The 25,397-nt window shown below is 38.0% G+C and overlaps 1 protein-coding gene across 3 annotated transcripts; it reads left to right on the top strand.

The window, feature by feature from the left end:
- Window positions 1–327: 327 nt before the first annotated feature.
- On the top strand, window positions 328–25,061 carry LOC131237434 (probable magnesium transporter NIPA4). 3 transcript variants are annotated; one of them, XM_058235184.1, is made up of 9 exons: window positions 330–866; window positions 8,694–8,750; window positions 10,266–10,356; window positions 10,438–10,598; window positions 10,814–10,941; window positions 11,046–11,183; window positions 15,541–15,633; window positions 24,414–24,519; window positions 24,599–25,061. In XM_058235184.1, the coding sequence occupies exons 1-9, from the start codon at window positions 701–703 to the stop codon at window positions 24,700–24,702; spliced, it is 1,044 nt and encodes a 347-aa protein (XP_058091167.1). In that variant the 5' UTR covers window positions 330–700; the 3' UTR covers window positions 24,703–25,061. The 3 variants fall into 3 exon arrangements, with proteins under 3 accessions (XP_058091168.1, XP_058091167.1, XP_058091169.1); XM_058235185.1 differs by lacking the exon at window positions 15,541–15,633 and having other exon boundaries at window positions 328–866; XM_058235186.1 differs by lacking the exon at window positions 330–866 and having other exon boundaries at window positions 8,718–8,750; window positions 10,205–10,356.
- Window positions 25,062–25,397: the final 336 nt, after the last annotated feature.

The following is a 25,397-nucleotide window of genomic DNA, read 5'->3' as shown; positions in this document are numbered from 1 at the left end:
ATTTGTCATCCAACCTGTTAATAAGATCACAAAGACATGGATGAAATGAAAACAAAAATATCAGCTTGATCCAATATTTCTGTGGCCCCCAAGAATTTTTCAATAGTAGACATTCAATTTAGAATATTTCCTCTGGTGTGGTCTACTTGATATTTTTAAATGCTTAATTTTTGGTATCAAGCCTTAAAATTACCTGATAAAATGGATGGAAGGATTGGATAAAATAAATAAATCACGGCGGACCCCACATAGTTTACTCAGTACGCAATCCGCTTTTGTTAGATGCGATCGCAGCCTTCGCAACCAGGGAACCGCATGCGCGCAATAGCATCCCGGCTTATTTTAGCAGAACGCAATGAGCTTAAAGAAATCCCCATCACGATTCGAGAGCAGAGCCGTTCTCCTTTCTCCGATCTCCACAAATCTGAAACCCTTTTTCTTCTTTCATTCCTCCTCCAATCGGTGACCGTCAGATCTTCTTTACAACCTACCAACCAGCTCTAAATCATCACCGTTGATTTCATCAAAAGATCTCTACTCCCTCTTCCTCTCTTGCCTGCCTGCGCGCGGACGTGATGAGGCCTGCAGAGGACATCTAACGAATGAATCATTTCTTCCATGGATCTCCCAAGATGGACGGCTGCGATCTTTTGATTTCTGGAAGCAACAGAGTAGGAAGATTATCACGATTTCTTCGAACATGGCGGCTGAGGTTTCGCAGAGTTGGGTTTCTTCATACAAGGGCATGTCCTCTGACAACATCAAAGGGTTGGTCCTTGCACTGTCGTCGAGTTTCTTCATCGGTGCCAGCTTCATTGTCAAGAAAAAGGGTCTGAAGAAGGCCGGTGCTTCTGGAGTTAGAGCAGGTAATTCACTGCAATTCGATTGCTTTGGGCATTTTTCGGGATCTGGGTTCTGTTTGTTTTGATAGGAATTTGCTTTTTATTTGGATTTCTCTGTCTTGTGTCTAATCTTCTATCTCGATTGCCCAATTTTGAACTGCAATGACGGGTAGTGTTATCATTTTTTGGGTTCTTAACTAATCCGTAGTCTGTATCAGTATACAGTGGTGGCAAAAGCACTTGTGTGGGACATTCAAGCCATGCATAATGTGGGTCCCACTGGAGGGATTTCTTGGTGTGGAAACTAGGATAGTCCACTAATCAGGTGGCCGTCATGTGTAACGGTTTAAAAGTGCTCAGTGAAGTCCATATCCAATTGCATGCGTGATGTGCTGGAAGCACAGGCCTATTGTAAGGCTCACATTTTCCACTCTCAGATGTCACTCACATGTGCCAGGTTCGCACCTGTGCTGTGTGGAAATGATGAAATCTCATATAAGTATGATAGGCACTAGGTTTTGCATGGACTAGATACGATTTGGTGATTTGGTTTAAGATATGCTTAGTGAGAAAAAAATCATTAAAAAAAAATCATAGCAGGTAAGAGTCAATATTTGGTTTGAATTGTTATGGAAATTTAATGGGTTTTCTCTAACTATACGGGAGAATGAAATGGCTATAAAATTGGTGGCTAACAAAGAATAAAGTGCATCTTTTCACCAACTTTTGAAAAGAGGTTGTTTTCCTTGGAAGAAGACCTGTCTGTGTTAGTTATTCTGGGATTATCACATCAGTTCTCATCCTTTTTATCAAAACCATGGCTGAAACATGTTATCAGAAGTTGGAATCCGAGATGAAGCTAATGAAGGAGATGTTCTAGAAACATGTGCATGCTATGGATGATATCCATGCGGTGATCTCGGCACTGCCTTTGTAATAGGAAGAACTCTCATTGTCTTTAGCAAAAAGTCATGAAGAATCATCTCTGAAAAGAGATAGGATGACTATCAACACAAGCTCATCCTGAGAGTAGATAATTGCAAATACAATCTACACTGTTGGAGTTTCCATGATTTGATGGGGAGGACCCAGCCATTTAATTTTGCTAACAGAATTGTTCTTTGATTACAATGAAATTTTGGAGGGAAGCATGTTATATTGGCATCATTTCATCTCGAAAAAGAAGTGATCTACTTGTGTTTGTGGTTGTTGGAGATGATAAGGTTATTGCTGTGGAATGAGGCAATGGGTATCAAGTTTGGCCCTGGCGAGTTTGAAGACTTCATGGGAGCCTTGACCAAGCTTAAGCAAATGCTATCAAACTTGCTTCAAGAAACTAGTAAATCAAACAACTGGGTTGTCAGTCCTTCATTAGCTGCTTTATTGTGGCCTAAAAGAGGAAATTCATCATGACGTCAGATGTTCAAGCTGAAATTCTTGATTTATGTATTTGTCTTGCATGATTAGAGGAAAAAAAGCAATTGTATCAGTGTAATTGCAACAACTTGCTATTAAGGAAAATTCTATTAATGAGAATAAGTTTTAGGATAAACCCCATGTACGGAATTTCAAGGTTGAATAAACATCAAGGTATTAAAAAATGGATACATAACAACCGTCACAGAAAAAATAACCTGTAATGGCTGCAACAGCCCTGTAATGGTCCATGGGGCCGAAATAGTGGGTTTTTTTTTTTTTTTTTTTTTTTTTAAATTTAAATTATTATTATTATTATTATAAATGTTGTAACAGTTGTTATGGCCCGTATCATAGATTCATAATGGTAATAGTGGTGGCCGTTACGCCCACCGTTACCTTTATGGAATATCTTGATAAACATCGCTTGCCAAAAGTTTTAACACCTATCAACATGAAGTATTGATGAGACGAGGGTTTGGTTATAATCGTGATGACAAGTATGTCTGCCCAAAACATCGGTTCGAAGTGTGAAAATGAGGTTGGTTCAAAGTGTGGTGGAGTGATAAGATCCAATCTATGCACTATGTTTTGCATGGACAAGATGTGATTTGGTTTAGAGTTTGCTTAGTAATAACATAAGATCTTTTAGTTCATAGTAGCTAAGAACCCTTGTTTGGTTTGACTTATTATATAAACTAGTGGATTTTCTCTAATGACATGTTTGGATACGAATAATCCAAGGGAAAACGAGTTGTTTTTCCTTTATTAGATGGTGATTGTTGTTTGGATAGGCAGAATACGATGGATTCTGCAGTTTAAACAGTGTGCTTATTGTCATTGACATTTCCCTGTCACAAGAAACAATGAAACCATTGTCTAAGAAAATGTAGGTTCCACCTATATCCGAATAGGACCCCTAAATTTGGAATCCTACTTTCAAGGTATTCCGTATCGGTTATGGTGGTCATAACGATCACCACCATTATCGATACGGGTAACGGCCGATACGGGGTGTAACGACCATTACGATCATTGGAAATTTTCTTTTGCCCAAAAAATTCTGAAAAAATATCTAGAAAATCAAGAATAATGTAAATATTTCAAATATGTATTCATTTTTTGTTTTGAACATGTTTATGGTAGTATAACGGTCCACTCTTTGGTGAGTGTTGTATCGGGCTGTCTAGTGAATTGTTTAATGTGATTATGTCTCTAATGTTTACATATCACAATCAAGCATTATAATTAGAAATTAGAAAAAGGCATAAATGCTGCTTTTTCAATTTTTTGAAAAAAAGGCCCTTGGAGAATATATTTGCTTAAATCACTTCAATCCACAATTTTAATGTCAAAAGCTATAGTAAGATGTTGAAGTCTCTTGGAAAATGATATAGGAGAGTTTTTCGAATGAGAAAAGTGAAAAAGAGAAGAAAAGTGAATTTAAATAGAAAAAAAAAGTGATCAATTTTCGACCGTTATGGGAGTAACGGTTGTTATGCCCTGTAATGGCCTTTACGACCACCGTAGTGGCTGATACGGTCTCAAAAATTAACCGCCCATTTTCACCCTTGTATCGCGTTACAGTCATGGCCATTACCTATACATATCGGCCTTTACGGGCGTATCTTAACAGATACGGAACACCTTGCCTACTTTCTATGGTAGGGATGGAAATGATCATTGCTTAATCGTTACAATTTCTATATCCACACCTTGTATTCTTCATGTCCAAACATGTCCTAACTGTACAGGAGAATGAAATTGCTATAAAGGTGGTGTTGAACAACCATGTAATGCGTCTTGTATCAACTTCTGAATTTTAACTCCTTAGGGAGTGCTTTTAGGAGGTCGTCCTCTCTCAAACGGGACCTTTTTGTGTTATTTATGTTGAGACCATCGGATGAGGACCATTTGGTTATTATCTTTGAATGTGCTTGTGGGGCCCGTGAACCTCCAATACCTATATCGGTTTGAGAAAAACATGCTGTCTATGATTAGAGATGTAAATGGTGATGTTCTTTGAAATATTTTTGTTGTTGAGATTGGTCTTGTTTTGTGGAATACAAAGATGAAGAATATTATTGGTTAATAATGCGTACTGCTAGTTCTGACTTGCATCACAAGATGGCGTGTTAGGCAATTAGGAAATGACATGAGCAGAGATAGAGCATTGGAGAGATGGATGTGTGGGAATTGGGAAGATTATGAACGATATAATCCAGAATGAGGTCATTGAAAGCATCCAAGGATTAGCCCCAATAGTATATGAAATGATGATGGGTTGAGATGATCAAGTCTTGTGCTACGGAAATAGGAGATGGCCCCAATAAAGAGAAACTTTGATTAGGGTTGAAGGTCTTGGAGGATGCTGGATAGGAACATTGAATAGGACTTGGATCAAGATGATGAGAAGAGATACAAAAGCTTTTTTACTAACAGGGTAGGGCCTCTCTTTTTATTATTTTTAGTTTTTATTTTTTATTTTTTTATTTTTTAAATTGGGACCGAGGATAGGGATTTAGATAGGGATTTTTTTTTTTTTCTTCTTGGAAGAGTAAAGTAGCAATGATTTTATTAAAAAAGTGCCGAGATGGTGCAAAGAATACAGTCAAACGAAAAAGGAAAAAAAGAAAGAAAAATTACAAACTCCCAAAGATTTAATACAAGAAGCCCACTCCACCACAAGAAGACCAGTTTTTGAGAAAACCTCCTCCTCCTTAAGGGACTCATTGCGGAAGCACCTCCTATTTCCTTCCCCCACATAGCCGATAAGCTAAAAGAACAAATCTCCAAATAACTTTTACATTTCTCCCTAGCCCCACCCCATGCCACATCATGACATCAAGAATAGCTCCCCAACCGATTCAGGCATTACCCATGACATGTTGAAGATTCTGAAGCAGCAGCTCCGCACTTACCTAGCAAACAAGTAATGGATGAAAAGGTGATCTAACTTCTCGACATCCACCATACACGTCGTGTACACATTGGGCACCACCATTGAATGCCTTTGGCGGTTGTCAATAGCGAGGACTCTCCCTCTTCCGACTAGCCATCTGAAGGCCACAACTTTTGGGAGAACCCTGTAGTGCTTAGATAGTAATGATTGGCAAAATAAGATTTGTAAACTGACTCCAAATAGCTGGGACAAGGTTCTAATGATGATGATGGATGCACTGGTGATGGTGGGTGGGAACAATTGTCATGATTCATGATTTTTTTTTTTTTTTTTTTGGACGGGCATAGGGAAATTCTATTTAAGAAGGCAATGGATCAAGATTCCCAATATGCAGACCCTATTTAGAGGCACCATCTTTCCATAGCTTACATTTTATATCTGCTATAGAATTAGCCTCCCTGATACATGCCCGGAGGAGATCTGCATCTAGGAAACTCAAGATTAATTTTGTTCATGACGATGGCTGACTCTCATCAAGTGATCGTGGCATGCATTTTGTCCTTCCCTACCAGAAAACTGAACATAATTACCTTGGCAGCTATTGATGTGACCATCATAGGGCAATTGGAGCCACATTCCAAGAATTTGATGAGAATTCCTTACAAACTCCCTAACAAGCATATTAATCAGGCTTACTTCATGATCCTTGCAGCTAGTTGCTGCTCCATCATTGAATCACACTTTGGTATTGCACTCCCGCTCTTTCTTCCCATCCATGTATATATAATAGTAGAAAACATTTTGAAATAGACACCCTCTCTCACACCCGAATCTACTTCCTCTTCACTTCATGCTTTATGAAACTATGAAGTCCATCTCCTTTGCTCTTAGGAATGGGTTTAATAATGGTAGCATTATGATTTCATTTGTTGACACCAATGTTTTAAATAGTGAATAGCGAGTAGCATAGCGTTCACCCTTCGGAAGTGTGAGGCTTAAGCTACATAGTGTAAGCTACATGCTACTTCTAGTTTTTTAATTAAGGTCGTGCTTCGTTATGCCAAATATCATGAAATTTCATAATATTTTGCACAAAATTAGTCTGATTTATAATGAAATTTGGTGAATTTAATAACATTTGATGCAACCAAACACAACCTAAAATAATAGGAAAAATAGGCAAAGCTTAAGTATAAAGGTAAAGAAAGAGCAACTTAATTGATCTAATACTATTACTTGTATTATTTTGCTAATATTATTGAAAAGATTAACTAATTTTTATTAAAAATAAAAATGTAAAAAATCATTGAAAACATTAATCGATTTTAATATTTTAGTGAGAAACAACTTGTATTGTAAGCACATAGCGTGTACCATAGGCTATGTGGTGTGTAAGTGTATGCAAAATTAGCACGTAACATAGGCTATACGTGACTTCAGCTATTTTCATGAGCTATGTGGTGTTAAGCCTAAGCTATGCTTGCTATGTAGCGTAAGCTACACGGTACATAGTGAAGCTATTCAAAATACTAGTTGACACACCCTCCAGCATGCAATTCTTCAAAAACAGGCACAATATCACCTTTGAGAATGTCCTAACAGTCTCCATAAAAGCCATAGTCAAGCTGTCATCACCTGGGGTTTTCTTACCCTCTAATGAGAAGACTGCTTTTTTCCTTTTTACCTTGCCTCTAGAAAATGAAGTCTCTGACCTTCAACTCTCTATTGGTCCAGCAATAGAGCACTCCCTTTAGAGACCTGGCCTTTGTAGTCTACTTTTTTTGAGAATCTTTTAATCAACTTCTTTTAGTAAAAATTTAGAAAACAGTTGAACCACCCCTTGCATCTCAACTCTCAAGAGGGTCTTCGATAGTTCTTTCCTCGACTAAAATCATAAGGATTTTTTTTTTCCTGAACTTATCTAGGGTATTTTTGGAGGTATCTTGGGAATTAGGGATGGGAGGAATTTTTCTATCATAGTTATATTTTCTATTTTTCTAGCAGTACTTGAGATGGATATAAAATATTATTTTGAAGGCAGAAAAAGGGATAACCCACCCATTTGTGGTCCATCTTTTGCACTGATCGTAATTCGTAATGCTTCCTCAGTTCAAGATGAAGCCAAAATGTGGCCAACTGTTTATTTAGGGGTACTTCAATTGCTTAGGCTGCGTTTGGGCATTCTTGAATTTCTGGTTTGGTGGAATTGACTTCCGCACTGTCGTTTCAACTTTCATGTGCATCAATGGAGTGGAACAACAATTTAGGTCCATCAAAAAATGGAATTCTGCTTATTATAATACACCTTTCACATATTCCCAATGGTCATGCCTTTTCAATGTCTTATGGTCTCAAAATGCTTCCACCATGAGATGTGTTTTGTGCGCAGTCCAGCAGTTCCATACACAGCCATAGATATTTGGATTGCTTTGGTGACTTGTAAGATGTTGCTTATGCCCAAAGCTTTGATGGGTGATCACATTGAATGGATGGAGATTTTGAAATGTTTGGAGCAATGCAAGGCATGGCTGTGGAAAATACTAGTGGAGGGGAGCCATGTTCACTGGAGGATGACAATAGCCCATGTTAGCTGCTGTAGGAGTGAATAACTTTGTATGGGTTTTTGATGTTGGGGCAGTGATCTATTAATGTTACATTGCATACTTGCAAGGTAACCGTAGCCTCTGTAGTTTGTATTCGTGTATATGAATTCAGGACATGGTTACCTGCCCTATCAGATCTTGAATGAGATTTTTTTATCCTTAAATATTTGGAACCACTAAAAATGTTTGTGACATATCGATGTACTGTTATAGAGGACTGTATTCTCTATGTTGAATCTATGACCAGTGTTTGGAAAATGGCATATGTACAAATAGGATGTTCCAACCTATGTGCAGCTTTGTTAGGGATGCATGAGGGGGTAACTATGAATTGAATATACAGTTATAAGTAATTTATCCTTTTCTTAGATTGGTAAGAAGGTATCATGCCAAAGATGAGAAGTAGATCATTATAATATTTCTTAAACTACATAATTAAGAAGTAGCAAGTTTCCTTGGGCTGTTTGGATTGTTGGAATTAAAAAAGTAGCTGAGGAAAGGAAAGCACCACATCTAAGGAAAACTATGAAAAAGGAAAAAGGTTTCTTTTTCTTTGGGTCTGAGTGTGGAAAAGGAAATGACCCTTTAATGAGGAAATCTGAGGAAAAGGAAGTCGATTTCCTCTGTTCTCGTCTTTTCCGAACAAGGGAAACTGTCATATCTAAGGAAATCGATTTCCTTTCCTCGGTTAATAAAAAAGAAAAGAGCAAAAAAGAGAGGAAATGGTGACTCCTACATCAAATCCGCTGTTCCCTTTTCTGTCACCATCTCTGTGTTTCATAATTTGTATGTTCAGTGCACAAATCATTGTAAACATCTCTGTCCTTGGATGCTTTGATTCTTTATACACCTATATTCATGTCTGTGTTGATGTAGTGTCATCTTGGGTTATCTGATCTCACTGAACATTATGATCCTGCATGTTTGTAGGAAGTGGAGGTTATTCGTACTTATATGAACCACTTTGGTGGGCAGGCATGGTAACAAGTAAGTTTGCTTAGCTCTTTCCTTTCCATTAAATTGGAGTTTTAACTCAAAATTTTAAGTGGCATCAAAATGTTCTCTGTACTACAGGTCAATTTATACTGGGAGCATTCAGGTGTTTATGGCTTTAAATATGCTTGACTGTAGATATTTGCATTAAAACTTGCCTTGTTTTCTCAGGTGGGCTTGGCAGGGACACCATTGGATGCAACAAACTTCACACAACCTTGAGAGTCCATAACATATATTTCAGAAACGTGACTTGTTTTCTTTTGTGGCCCTCGGAGGAAATGCAATCATTAGATGTAATAAACATAATACATCTATGAGAATCTATAAAATATTCATGTTTGATGTCATCTAATTTCCTAGGGACCTGGTCCTTGGAAATCAGCTTTATTTATGAGATTAGAGCATTGTCCTTGAATTTGAGAGCTGTTCTATAATATCTTAAGGGATTTCTAAGGACGTGGTCACTTACTGTTGGCTCCATGATATTTGTCTCTTAGCATTGATTTTGCTTGTTTTAATAAAGTAGTTGTTGTTCAAGAAACAAGGGGGCAAAAAAAAAAAAAAAAAAAAAAAAAAAAAAGAAGGAAAAAAAAAAGAAAAGAAAAGAAAAAGGAATAGAAAAAGAAAGAAAGAAAGAAAGGAAAAGATAGTAGTATACGGTTAGCCTATTAGTGGTGGCAGATAGTTGCATGATCCTTCTAACTAGGTACTGCTCTCGCTTATCGTGATTCGGACTGGTGCTCCTGCTCCCACTTTTGACTTCCCAGCTTTTTATGCTGCTAATATTTTGTAACTGAGGTTCCCTGTCACTCTACCCAAATCAGTTGCTGCCTCACTTCATGCTTCGTGCAACTATATTTGATATAAGGTAACCAGGAAAGTGTGGAAGCTAGGAAATAGCGTTGTTGGAGAGAAACGTTTTAGATTTCAAAGGTTGAAATCATTTTCAAGCTGTGCAAGCAACATTGATGATGAAATGCCAAACCTGTTTCTATTTCTTTATGCCAGGTTCTCTCCAACAAGATATTTATGGAGGACAATTTTTCTTGATTTTCACTTATGAATCTGAACCTGAATTACCCAAGTCACTTCAAGCATTTGGTGGAAACACTTCAACTTGCTGATGGATTATAGACATCTGCTTCAATAAATAAATAAATAAGTTAGGTTTTGTTAGGAGAATAAGACATTTCTTGGTTGAATGTGATGATTAAACCCTGAATTCTCAATCATAACTATCACTCTGCACTTGTGCCATGGAAATTTGGAGCAACATAAATGCACTGGAGTTGTTTTGTTTATTAAGTTTTTTGTTTCCTAAGAATTTATTTTTCTTTTGTCTGAAAATTCTTCGGTAAAGATTATGATGATGTTACTAGTTTATTTATTTATTTAAATGTTTGCCTTATTAGTGTGCCATAACACTAACTAGTATTCAAAACCAGGTCGAAATTTTATTACAAGACATAAATACTAATTAAATGAAGGCAATTGCCAATGCAACAGTGATTATTGGGGAAGTTGCTAACTTCGCTGCATATGCATTCGCGCCTGCAATCCTTGTCACTCCTCTTGGCGCACTCAGCATTATTATCAGGCATGAGGCAAAGTCACATTTCATATCTTATTTGCATTGATTCTGATGTCTGTAAGTGCTAATATTCCTATTGTCTGGCAGTGCTGCACTTGCTCATATTATTTTAAGGGAGAAGCTGCATGTTTTTGGTATTCTTGGCTGTGTCCTGTGTGTTGTGGGCTCAATAACAATTGTTCTACACGCCCCTCAGGAGCGTGAGATTGAGTCTGTTAAGGAAGTATGGGATCTCGCCACAGAGCCAGGTATTTGGGTTGGTTTTTTTTTTTTTATAATTTATTTTAGAGTCATGTTGGTTTTTCCATCTTCCATTTGTTTAACCCAACCGTTTATTCTGAGATATCATGGTTTGCATATTTGATTCCTCTATTGACTATTTATTTTATTTTTATTTTTATTTTTTTAAAAAACCAGAATTTAAACGTAACAAGGTTTGTTTTTTTATTTGGGTCTTTTGCAGGTTTTCTTTTCTATGCAGTGACAGTGATAGCGTCAGTTTTTATACTTATATTCCATTTTATCCCACAGTATGGGCAAACACATATAATGGTGTATATTGGGGTTTGTTCACTTGTAGGTTCTCTGTCGGTACGTATTTTATCACTAAACATGATTGCATCAGAATTTTGATTTTCTTCTTGGGAATGGCATGCAGTTACTCCTTGGTTATAGAGTCGAGCTTGTCTTGGCAGGTAATGGGTGTCAAAGCGCTTGGAATTGCTTTGAAATTGACATTTTCGGGGATGAATCAGTTAACATATCCCCAAACATGGGCTTTCACTATAGTTGTAGTTACGTGTATTGTCACTCAGATGAACTATTTAAACAAGGTATGTGTTTCTCACATTTTATTGCCAAACAAAGTGAATAGAATGCTCCATAATGATTGTTTCATTGTATTTTGATTCTTTTAGTGTGTGATTTTCCTGAAACTAGAGTGTGTTTTCTTGTCTCGCTTTTAGAGTTGTACATGAGCAGCAAAAGCTCGGTAACTCGCTCGACTCGGCTTGAAAAAGCTCGACTCGGATCGAAACTCTGTTCGAACCAAATCGAGCCATATTTCAAGTCAAGTCCGAGCTGGACCTAGCTCGATTCGGCTCGACTCGAATACTGCTCGAACTCTGCTCGACTCGGTTCGACTCGGCTCCCTCTCTTCCTCCCTCTCTGTCAGTCCAGCCGGCGAAGCTCCTCCCTCTCTCTCTCTCTACACTCTTCCTCATCCTCACGGCCGCACTGACGCACAGCTGACGGCCCGTCTTCCTCCCTCTCTTCCTCCTCTGTCAGTTTGAAAACTCGGCTCGAACTCGGCCGAGCCGAGCACTAGCTGCTGTTCTGAGCTCGAAGGCCGAACCGAGCCGAGCACGAGCTGGGACTCGAGCAGTCCAAGTCCAGCACGAGCTGGGCAAAGCTCGGCTTGGCTTGACTCGTGTACACCTCTACCCACTTTGCAGATTTCTTTATGTATCTGTTAGAGACTTAAGAGTACTAATTTTTGTAACTCTCGGCGTAGTGGTGGGGCCAGCCTTTGAATCAGTCGATTGTTGTATGCACTTGACATGTTGAGACCTGTGAGCTAGTTAGACAGTAACTTTATTTCCAACTAGTTGCGTATGTAGTTAGGTATACAATAATGGTGATGGTGGCTGTAGCGGCCACTGCCGTTACCGTTATGTAGGGGCTGTAACGGCCATTATGACCTTTAAGGGAAAAAAGTATTGGCCCTGTAATGGGCTGTTGCGGGGCATATTTTCAGTAACGGCCATTACGGTACGTAGTTGCCACATGGCCATGGTCATTTTTGTTGCTTTTGTTCTTGGACTGGAAGGTGGAGAGAGATTCTTGTTGATTCTATTGAAAGGACATATTTCGTGAAGCTCATAAAATACCTCTACGCCGAAAATTCAAGTTTTGATGCGAGTCATGTGATATGCTTGAGACTCAATTTTATCGCAGATCAGTTTTTGCATCAGAGCAAGTTCAATTACTTGGGATAGAATTTGATGTTGGTGAACACTAGGGTTAACAAGGGTGGTCTATTAAAACACTATGCATCCAGATAGCAAGTTGACCTTGTTGGTGCACAGTGCACACCCTTATTAGAGAGGAGACCCACACTCATGACATGTTGTACCTGTTTTGATCTTGACAGAACCAATTATGTAACTTGAATAAAAATATATTTAGAAGTTGTATGGTTCATGGATAGATCTTTCACAGTGTAATTGGTGGTAATAGTTGTGAAAAGTTCATTGTTAATAAGGCATAATGAAATTACCAAATTTGGGTCATTTTCCTAGATGTGAAGAACATCCAAACCCACAGTTAACTTTTGTTGTATTCCTCTGGAGAATCCTACTTTTAAGATACATGGTGTGTTCACTACCGTCACTTGGAAGGCCATGGATATCTTTTGTGTCAAGCCACCACTCCTTGGAAGCAAATGTCACTCCCAACTCTCTCATATGCTTGTATAAACTCTCAGGTACGATAAACTTTGTAACGAATCTCGTTGCCTGGTCTTGGTAATCCTCTTTCACTGTTGAACTTCATTACGGTGAATACCAAATTATGATTACGTATGAACGTCGTGATTAGCCTCCCTATTCAACCAATCCTGCAACATTCTTCTTGTTTTCAATATCTTCCGATGTGAGATAGATACAATGTGCAATACATGACGACTGAAATAAGTTCTTTCGCTTCTCCATCAACATTCTTCTGGTTGTCTTGCACGTAGCCTCATTGTCAATTGTAACTTGCATAGCAATCTACTCTTCAACTTCATCTATCATCTTATCCATGAGATTGAAAATATAGCCTACGTTCTTGACTCGATTGGATGCATCTATGGTAGTTTAGAACACAGTTCGTATGTGACAATACACCATAAAATTTATCATATTTCAGATGGTTGGGCCAGTCCAACCATCATCACACATGATAATGCACCCTCTAAACTCGCATATCAGCTTGATGGTGGCCACACACACCTTCAAATATCTATTTACTACCTTCGTCCATTTCTCCTTCAATCTCACAAGTTGTGAGTGTACAAACCCCAATGCCTGCCTCATTGCCATATCTATCATCATTTGCTGATAGGGAGAGTTTGCAGTATTTGGACTTATGTGTCCATGTATGAATCGCTTGGCTGCTGTTCTACCAAGCTTTTCAATCACACTTTTCCCCCACATTTGAATCAATATCAACTGCTTTGTCAGCTTCTTTTTATACAAAATGGGATCACCTGAAGGTCTCCCTAGCTTCACATTCACACCATCTAAGTCATCCTAACTTCAAAGCTCCTACTGCTGCTGTTGGAGCAGCCGGAGGCAGTTGTCAAGTACTAAAGGCATGCTGTAGACCATCAGACGTACAGGTCTGACTCCCCCACTAATACTCTCAGTTTGACTCCCCACTAACACTCCTGGTCCCATTACTCACACACATTAGGAACTGGCCCCCTTCCTCCAAACATTCAATGCTGTTCTTCTTCATGAGCGCTACAGGTTCTCTCTTCACCATCATCATCTCCCTATTAAAATCCTCACCTGACTAAACATCGTCACCCCCATTTCCATTCATCAACCCCAAAGACCTCAGTTCAAGCTGCATCAAAAGCATCTTGGTTCTTCTTCACTCTATTAGCTTTCCCTTCCTTGATTTCTTCTAGATGTTTTCTCATCATCTCCCTTAACTCTTTTGGGACACTTTGACACCCCATGACTTGCTCATTTTGATGTGCTCAAGTGTTAATTCGAATGTGTAATACCTGGAATTATGCATCTCTGACAATAATTGCATTCTATGACTTGTTTAGTCCTATCCACCATCCAATATCCTCATTCTCCAGAATATCTCCCATTCTTTTGCTGCTAACGATCACGACAAATAAGTAATAACTATGACCTACTCTTACGTCTCCTACAATCCAACTGAGAATGGTACATCAAGTTGAGAATCCTCAAGGCTCCAACTCCTGCCCAAGTAGAAACATAATGATGTTAAAAATAGTCTTAAACAAATTTAAAACAGAAATTAAACTTTGGGTGAGTTGTGTCAGCCCGATTTTGAGTAACTTGAACGGCTAAAAAAGGGGTTAAAAATTTGCACAATCCGTGGATCCCAGCATTGATGATATCCCATTTTGTGGACACTTCAGTGGCCTGAATTTGGCTCAAAATTCGTGCAATTTGTAGGATTCATTCCACTCATTTATATCCCTAATGATTATACACCATTTCCCCCAAGATAAAAAAAAACCATATGAATATCAATACGGTTACTATTCATCCCAAAAATAGCCCTGAGATGGCAAAAAATACCCCAAAAAATATATATAAAAACAGAAAGCTCAGAACCACTGATTTGGCGCATGCATCTATGGTTCTATACTAGAAACATGTTATTTATGGATCGATGTAAGAAACATTTAAAATATAAAGAATTAACGATGGAAATTTGGGAAAAACAGTCAACATCGAATTTTTTTAAAAAAATGCAAAAAATGCCCAAATTGTACACAAATCTGGCAAGATTTGGTCAATTTAGTCATAACATATTGAGTCAACACGCATACAACAAGAGAAACATAATTTTTTACATCTTTTTTCTATTTTCCCCAAAACTGGGGCCGGACTCTGGAGCTTCAATTTGTCAATTCAAGCTCAAATCTCGTGTTTTGATATTGGAAATAGGTGTAAATTTGGTTTTAAAAAAAAGGGTTGCTAACAATTCCACTTCCACACCACTCAAATGTGGAGAGGAAAAGGGGGAGGTTGTGTGTGTGTGGAATTTGCAAAACGGCCCTCATAAAGGGTTTATATACTTGTAATAGTCTGGTGAGATAACACAACTGCTGTGAAGGTGCTGTTATGGCTGATGCCACTGTTATAGGAGCTGTTTTGGCCAAAATTTTCAGATCGGGCCATTTTAGCCCCTTATCGTGTAATGGCGTGTGCCATTACCTTTAGGTCATTTACGTATTGACCATTACAGCCGATGCATCTTGATCGATAACTGTTTTTTAATACCTTGAGTGTGTCTCCTTACACATGACTAAATACAGAGTTAATTCCTAAATGCCTGCTATTCTTTGTGGGCTTGGATTTTAGTTATTTGTTCTCCTTGGTGTTTGTATGATTGTGCTGTGTAAATGTATTTAAATATTCTAATATTTAACTGCAGGCCCTTGACACATTCAACACAGCAGTTGTATCGCCCATATACTATGTGATGTTTACGTCCTTGACCATTTTGGCTAGTGTGATAATGTTCAAGGTAATCATTCCCACTAGTTGAATACATGAATGAGTACTGTTTTGTTTCTTATTTTCCTTCTTTCTAAAAAAATTGTGATAAAAATTGGTGTGTTGATTGTAGTTTCCACTTAGTGAAGGCACACTATGTTCATGAATTTCTTTCTTTTCTGTTAGTATGCGACTGTTGCAAGAAACTTGGTATATCTTGGATTGAAGAAACCTAATCAAACCACACACAGAATAGATATTGCAAAGCATACAATGCATGGTTCTAAATATCGTCTGGTATGACCTGGTTCCTCACATGTCATATCGGTTTCAGTAGGAACCAGGATGAATGATCAGATTGAAACAGGTACCAAGATGACTGAAATAGGGGTAAGACGTACTGGCTTTAGTCACCAGGTGGGTTGCACTTCAACACTTCTATTTAAAACCAAGATCCAGTAATTCCTAAAATAGGCCAATTGTTAATTCTCTAGGATTATTTATTTGTTTATAAATCAGTGAGTGAACACTCCTTATATACATGTTTACTTATGCTATTTCCCCAAGATACAACCCATAATCATTTATCAAACTTCTCCAGAAAAACACAACTTTCTCAAGTTCTTTACATAATCATTGTAATAGCAATCCTAGCAAGCTGCACCCCTTTTGGTCACTAGGGCCCACCCATCTTTTATTTATTTGTTTTAACATTTTGAACTTTCTGCCAAAGACCATCTCCTTCTTGAAGAAGTGTAAAATCCATTTACCTAGAGCAACATTGCACTCATGAATTTAATCTTTTGATACCTGTTTCTCCTATTTCTTTGGTTTACAATCCTCTTTCCATTCTACTAAATTATACTTGTCCTTTTCGTGCTTTCCCCTTCACAAGAAGTCCTCTAGCCTTTCCAATCTTTCTACCACACTCGTTAGACAAGGAAACAATGGCATGAAGTAGATCGACTTGTTCAAGAGAGCCAGTTTAATGATAGTAATTCTACTTCCGAATGGTGAGTACTTGCTTTTCCAAGTAAACGACCATTTTCCTACTCTTTCCACAAATGGGTCCCAAAAACTCTAGGATCTTTTTTGATGCAGAGAGGGAGACCTAAATAATTTGGAGGGAAAGATCCCACTTCACCACCCCAAAACGACACTATATTACTGAAGTCACCCTCTGCCATCCTGATCCCTAGAACTTGGGTGTTGGACCAATTACCTTTCAATTGAATGTCTCTTCGAAGTACATGCTCTCTTAAAGCGTCGATAAAAAAGCACACTGTTGTCCACAAATCGCATATGGGTGAATTGAAAATATGAAAGTGCACGAATTGGGATTCATTTAAATCAAGGAGTTGTGGAAAGCTTCGCTTCATTCCTGCATGTAATGTAGGTTCTTTCCCTTCTCCTTAGATCTTCCTCTATTTATTAGAAAACCAAGTAAAAGTCTTTTGGGATCCCATAATTGAAAGAGTGGAAAAGTAGCTTTTAGCTTTGAAAATCAAATATTTACTTTTTAGTGGGCGAATTAATTGTAGGGAGTCATTTGGCAATGTGGATTTTAGGGGATATGGATTCAAATTTTGAATCTTTCAAGTATGTTTGGCATCTTGGATTTTGAATTTGCTTGTGAAATTCATAAATTGTGTTTAAAAACCTAGATTGACTTAGATTTTCTTTTGTGTATATTCACATGAAAATGAATTTGACGACGTTAATTGTTTTAGAGGGGTTGCGTTTGCAAAATTTCAGGGGAAATGGATTCAAAATCCAAACCATCTTTGTTAAGGATGTTTGGCTACTTGGGCTCAGAGGATTTTGACTTATCCAAGGAGTCAAAATCCTCAAAAAGGGCCATTTAGGAATTTTACCGAATTGTTGTTATGCAAATTCCAAGGATTTGAAATCTTCCTTTTAATAACTTGATTATGTATAATGCTTGGTATGCATGCACTTAGAAACTGTACACGTGGAATTAGTTAGCTCAATCTAAACATACTAAAGTGGGGACCCCATTGTGCTAATCTATAGTTCCAAAATCATATTGGTTCATCATCATCATCTAAGCCTTATCCCAATTGATTGGGCCGTCTACGTGACTCTTGTTCCGCCATTTCATACTTTTAAGGGCCAGACCTTCAATTTGACCATAAATCATCAAATCTTTCCTTACTACCTCCATCCACGTCTTTTTGGGCCTTCTGGCTTCCCCTTGCCCCTTTAGAGCCTTCAAATTGTACCAACTCGCTCTTACTTGGCACAATTCTTAGTCTCCTTTGCGCATGACCAAACCATCTCTGTCTACTTTCCCTCATCTTATTAACTACTAGTGCTACTCCAAAGTTCCCTCAAATGCCTTCATTTTTAATTCTATCCTTCCTCATCTTGCCACTCATCTATCTCAACATCCTCATTTTAGCTTGACATTCTATGAACATGCTATTCCTTAATTTCCTAGCATTCTATCCCTTAAAGCATTTCTAGTATGATAGCTATCCCACAATATTTCCCTTTCAATTTGAGTGGTTCATGACAATCAAATAAAACTCCGGAGGCACATCTCCATTTCTTCCACCCAGCTTGAATTCCATGGGCAACATCCTTCTTAATCTCTCCACTCACATGAATTATTGACCCAAGGTATCGAAAGTGGTCATTTTGGGAACTTCTTTCTTAGTCATCTTAATTAATTCCTCCTTTTCACTCCTATTGTTACCAAAATCACACTCTATATACTCTGTTTTAGTCCGACTAATTTTAAATCCTTCAGATTCTAAAGCAACCCTACATAAATGTCTTTGTGTTTACACCCTCTCTCATCTTTTTAATTAAAACTCTGTCATTTGCAAACAACATACACCATGGGATCTCTTCTTGCAAATGCCTCGTTAACTCGTCCATAACCAATGTGAAAAGGTATATGCTCAATGCTGACCCTTGGTGCAAGCCTACAATAATTGGAAACTCACTTCTCTCCACTATTGGTCCTCTCACCTATTACTGCACCCTCATGCATATCCTTAATCATGTCAATGTATTCTTGAAACTCCTTTCTTTCCCAACACTTGCCATATTAGCTCTCCAAGGAACCTATTATATGCTTTCTCTAGTTAATAAAGACCTTGTGGAAATCCTTTCTCCTATATTTCTCCATCAATCTATCTAAATAAAAGAATAACTTCAATAGTAGTTCTCCCAGGCATGAAACCAAAGTGGTTTTCCGATACATTCATCTCATGCCATAGTCTTTGCCAAATCACTCTCCCAAAGTTTCATAGTATGGCTCATAAGTTTAATCCCATGATAGGTAGTGTTGCTCTGTATGTCTCATTTATTCCTATAAATGGGCACCACAATACTTTCCATTTTTTCTAGCATTTTCTTCTATCTTACAATTTTGTTGAACAACTTTGTCAAACCAAAATAGCCTAGTATCTCTCATACACTTCCAAACCTCTATTGATATACCATTTGGTCTAAGGGCCTTTCCTCTTTTCATCTTTCTTAAAGTTTTTTTTTTTTTTCCACTTCAAATATCCCAATACCATCAAAGTATCTATAATCTCCAACCTCATTTGACTTTATGGTTCCTTCCATCCCTATGCTCTCAGAGTGGTTGTCATTTAACAAGTTCTAAAAATAGTTTCTCTAACTTTCATTGATGTCATTATCTTTTACTAGTATTATCTAGGTCCCTACCCTTCTCCTTTCTCATTTTTGCAAGCTTTAAGACATCTTTCTCACCTTCTCTTGTCCGCAATCTATTTGTAAAAATCATCACATGCCTTATGTTTAGTCTCACGTACTTGTCATTTCTATATTGTTCAAACTTTTCATTTTTTAGTCCATTGTTAGTCTTTAAAACATAAACATTTTTTGCGAATAGTTTTTTGTACATCGTCATTTTACTATCATGTTTCCTTATATGATTGGTTTTTCCCTCTAGTTACTCCTAAAACATCTTTTACTGGCTTCTTAAAAAAAAAAAAAAAAAAAAAAAAAAACTCTTTTACCATTTTCTTAATCCACTTGACTATCTCATTTCACATAACATTTATTTCTTGACATTCCACTTTCCTTCTTTCATTCCCTTTCTTCCATCTCTTAATGTAAACATCCATAACCATTAACCTTTGTTGTGCAGCCACTCTCCCGGAATAACCTTGCAATCCTCACATATTGATTGTTCTGGTCACTTGAGTAGAAAGAAATCTATTTGGCTTGTATATGATCTACTTTTGAATGTTATTAAATGTTCATATCTCTTTTTAAAGTATGTGTTTGCTAGAGCTAGATTGTATGCCATCGCGAAATCAAGGATAGCATCCCCCATCTCATTTCTTATCCCCAAACCATATCCGCCATGTATGCTCTCACATCATCTACTTTCTTTTCCTACATGACCACTCAAGTCACCTCCAACAAATATACTCTTTGTTTAGAATTCCTTACATTAATCCATCCATATCCTCCCATAATTGTCTCTTGATTCTATTCTCTAACTCTACCTATGGTGCATATGCTCAAATAACATTGATTATCTCTTCTCCTAACACAAGCTATATTAATAAAATCTTATCACTTACTCTTCTAACATCCACAACTTTATCCCGTAAATCTTTATCCGCCATTATCCCTACCCCATTTCTGTTATTGTCTTTATGGTGGCCCCTCTCTCTCTCTCTCTCTCTCTCTCTCTCTATATATATATATATATATATATATATATATATATATATATATATATTGTCCATCAATTTCTCTAGTTTTGGCTCCTTTCCACTTGGTCTCTTGAATTCAAGCCATGTTTATTCTCTTTCGTTTTGTTGTACCAGTAACTCACTCTTACCTATCAATGTTCCTATATTCTGTGTCACAATGAATCCTATGCTCCTGGACTAGCATCTTTACTGGTACACATCTAGACTGACATGGGAACTCCTGCCTACTTCTCATAGCACCCAGGCATTGTTGCGGCGCAATGCTCCTAGGGGATGACCAAGCCAACCCTTGCCCATTTCTCACCACACTTGAGATACAATGCAGTGTGTTGTTTATAGGGAATGCCCTAGCATGAGTTTGGAATGTCATATCGTTCGGATTCATGATGAAAGTTATGGCATAAGTTTGATGCTGGCTGCCAACCTGACACAACCCTCGTTTATTCGGCCTGGGAACTGACAATGAGAGCACGAAACTCCCATAGTCGCAGTGTAATAGACTATTACATAGGTTGATTACAATCAAGCACTATCTGATAGTCTATTACATAGGTTGATTACAATGATTGAGTTGATTATAATAGAAGGGTTGTAGATTAGCACCATAGGGTCCACACTTTAGTCGGTTTAGATTAAGCTATGCCATACGCAGCTGGGGTATCAAAAGGAGGTTTTCAAATCCTTGGGTTTTGCACAACAACGATTCAGGAGGATTCCAAAGTGGCCCTTTTTGAGGATTTTGATTCCTTCTAGGAACTCAAAATTCTCTGAAATCCAAGGTGCCAAACATTGTTATAAAGGGATGATTTGGATTTTCAATCCATTTCCCCCATATCCTTGCAAGCAAATGATCCCATATTGAGGTAGCCCCTCCCGAACGTGCGTGTTTACTTTTGTGGTCTTCAAGTGCCCAGCTTCAGTCATTGAGAGACTTGAAAAGTTTCACTGAGACTATGTGGAAGGGGAGTTAAAGGGAAAGTACCACCTCATAAAATGAGAAGATGTTTGTAAGTAAAAAACGAATGGGGCCTCCTTGGGAATAAGAAGCATATCAGTAATGAGCTCACACATCTGGGGATCTGGTTATGAAGATTCTCTAGGAGGGGAATTCATTATGGAAGATGGTGATCAGTACTAGATACGGCACTAGTGATGATGGTTGGAACCCCAGCATTAGACCTCAAAGATTTGAAAGAAGTTAATAAAGTGGCTCTATCTTTCAATGAAGTAACTGAATTTATGATCGGGGATGGATCTAGAATTCACTTTTGGGAAGATGCTTGGTGCTCTGACTGTCTATTTTGCAGCCATTTGCAGAATTTGTACTATGTTTATAAGAAAGGAACTCCCGTTAGTCGGTTCTTAGCTGGAGAGGGAGGTCATGTGTTATGGCAAATGCATTTTGGAAGAAACCTCATTGATGCATAAATTGAATCCTATGCTGCTCTCTTGTCCATTTTCTAGATTTTTCATTGCAGCCAGTGGTAGAGATAAACGACCATGGAAATGGGATTTACTAGGCATATTCTCAGTCCTGTCCTTCTATAAGCAGCTGTCTGGGGAGGGGCTCTTGAGGGCCCTACAGATTTGATTTGGAAGATAAATTGTCCCCTAGGGTGGCAGGTTTTAGTTGAGTCATAGGTCTTGATAAATCATCACCTTGAATCTTCTTCGTAGCAGGCTGTCATTGTTACTGGATATGCTTCTTATGTTTTCAAGAGGAAGAGATGGTGAACCACCTTTTAATTCATTGCGGGTTTTCTTAGGAAGTTTGGTGGTCTATCTTTTTACTTTTTCAGATGTAGTGTTAGATGCCTGGCATGAATTTTGGTTTCAAATTGCCATGGGGAAACATTCTATTGAAATTGAACCCTAGTCTGTTTGGGAGAAAAAGAAACGACAGGCTTTCAACAATGGAAGTTCAAATAGCAGACAGTTGATAAATTTAGAGATAAGACTCATCTCATGAGATCTATATACCAAAGTTGAATTGAACTGAGCAGACAGATACTTGAGCCTGGCTAACGTAATTAGATTGTATGGAATTTCTACTGAAAAGACTGGCATATTTTGAAGTTGTAATTGCAATGTCCTGATCCTTCAAATCCATCAACATAGCCACGTTGGTGGATATGGCTATGACTTGGGTATGGGTATGGGGATTGTTGTTAGTTATGGCTCAGCCTTACCTGATTTTATTATTATTTTTTACCATACCCGAATACTTTATATTAAAATTAATAAAAAGGAAACATATTAAGAAACTTACGGAAGTTATCTTAATGCTTATGTTGCCGACCTGAATTAATTGGGATAAGGCTTAGATGATGATGATTGAGAAATTAATAGTTGTCTTTAATATATATTTCACAAGGGAAATAGGAGTGGATTGCGTGCACCGAGTGTGCAGCAAGGGTCAGTATCTCCCACCATCAAACAACCGTGGAGAGCATGCACTTCAATGTAGACATTCAGAAATTTAAATTCTGAAATGCTAATGGATTCTTGCCATCTGTCATTAGATAAGTGGGTGGGAAATAATGGGTGAACTGAACCCTCCATTCTCCCAGGGTGCATTGAAATGTATAGCCACTTCCCCCATTTCTGCTCATTGTAACTCCCACACCTTGATGAGTTTCTTCTGTGTAATAATACAGGCGAACTTCCTAAAGTTTGAAATGGAACCCTTGCTAATAGTTGTGATGTACATGGGTACGAGTCAACTCAACTAGGTGAGAGTTTTAGCCGAGTCACTGGGAAACTCGGTACTTGAGCTGGCTCATTGTCAACTCAGGCAGACTCACAAGTTGACTCAATGACTCGGTCGAGTCAACATGCCTAAACATTACTCGAACTGAGTCACTCACATTGGGAGAATGGTTTTTCAAAAAAAAAAAAAGACTAAGGATTCAAACCCCAAAGCTCTCACAACAACATTCACTAGTAGAGAACAAGTTTGTTCTCAATGTTGTCAAATCGTATACAATCACATAAGCCATCAGCCTGGGCTAATCGCTTTTGCCATTGGATAATTGCATAAGCGATCTCTCAGGCTAATGGCTTTGAAAAAAGAAATTAAAAAAAAGAAAAAATGGGAAAATTGAAAAAAAAATCGGAAAAAAAAGAAGAAAAACTGTCTAATTACTACTCTTAATCGGCCTGGGTTTATTATTATTATTTAAAACAAAAACCTATTTTATTGCAATTTGACTATTAGACCATCTGTAAGTTATATCATATAATATAACAAAACATTCAACAAGTTACACAGAGAATTATTTATTAATAACTACAAATATAGAAATTTTATTGATCACTTGAATCTTGATGAATTGATGTATACATAACATAATACTATACAAGTGTATTTTTTTTTTTTTTTTTTACACATGCACACACACTCCCACACACTCACGCCGTAGTGGGCTTTCACCACCTATGGATACTCGAACCCTTGACTGGGTGTTGAAACTCCCGAAAGTCTACCACCCGAGCAAGACCAAGGATCCAACATAATACTATTCAAGTTACAAACAACTAAACTTACAAGTAACAACCTTGCGAAGTATGCCGTCACATAGGGTCTATGCAATGGCATAATCGCATAGGCTAGCACACACCCCTGACCACATATGTCATCACGGCATGTGCTTTTTCAGTGGCCCATTTCACATATTTTGCATATGCGATCATCTACTCAGTTATGCAATCGCATATTACAACACTGGTACTAAAATTGCTGGCTATTTATTTAGATTATGGTATACAAAACCATTTGAAATATATATTACTCTACCAAACTTTTTTAGGTATAATAATTAAATATTGAGATGATTTGAGCCTGAGTCTTCAAATCAACCCAACTCGACTGAAAATCAAGTGGAGTGAAGTTTTTGGGTTTTTAAACTAATGCATGGATGCTGATTGTTATACAGAGTTTGAAGTGTAATTTCAGCTTCGTCATTTCCACTGAATCAAACTAATTACAGAAATGATGTTCCGAACTGCATTCAGATGCACCCTTAGTTACAGATTGTTTTATGAGCAGACTATGAAATGCAAGCTCATAATGATACCCCATGAACAGGACTGGGATCGGCAAAATCTAACTCAAATTGTCACGGAGATGTGTGGATTTGTGACCATCCTTTCTGGGACATTTCTTCTTCACAAAACGAAGGACATGACCGATGGTATGCTTCCTATACTGCCTTCTTTCAACCACATGTTTCAAACCATTGGGTCAGGACTGATACTTATTCTACTTTACAGGTCTAACACAGTCCCTATCCTTGCGTTTTAAGCATGCAGATGAGGACCGCTTCGATCCTGAAGGCATCCCCCTTAGGCACCAGGAATCCCTGAGGGACCCGTGATGTATTTATGTTAGTCTTCACCCTGGCCCACCAACATTCGGAACTCTCTGCCATCACCACCCTTGTATTTCATATTCTTTTCAGATGGAAAGCCCAAAGAGGGCATTTTAGATGTGGCCCTGATGAAGTAGATGGGCCTTTTCCCTTGCATGGGACCCTGGAGAAATGTCAACAGAGCACATTGGTTATAGTATAATCTTTTAGCTTCAATCGCTCACAAAGCTGGAACAGATATTCTATGATGCAATTCATTTGTAAAATTCAGGAAAATGAACTTCTATTAGCGAAAAGAAATCAATGGTTGATGTGTGCTGTCATGGGGTCCTCTTATATCAAGAAACTCTATTCAGGTTACTGATGCATTTGGCCAATTTGTGAAAGTTGGGACATGGATTCGTGACCCAGATCATTGATCTAATGGGACACTCCAAGGCTCACTTCGATTGTAAGATCCTGAGCTCCTAACCGTTCAATTGGTGACCTGCATCTAAATGGTTTCTAAGCTATCACTAATTAGGATGTGAATTATCTTATCATGTCATTCTGTACAGGTGGGGGCTGTGATGTGGTTAGCTTTGCCATTCTTGATCAACCTGACCATGGATATTGACGTGGAGAAAGTCTTCCAGATCAATACTTTCTACTTGGATCCTTGCTCTTGCTCGGTGGCAGACTCCTAGGAGTTTCAACACCCG

The sequence above is a fragment of the Magnolia sinica genome, chromosome 2 (assembly GCF_029962835.1).
Source record: "Magnolia sinica isolate HGM2019 chromosome 2, MsV1, whole genome shotgun sequence".
Taxonomy (NCBI): Eukaryota; Viridiplantae; Streptophyta; class Magnoliopsida; order Magnoliales; family Magnoliaceae; genus Magnolia; species Magnolia sinica.
Note: the sequence above shows the minus strand (reverse complement) of the source record. Positions and strands in the feature narration are given on the sequence as shown.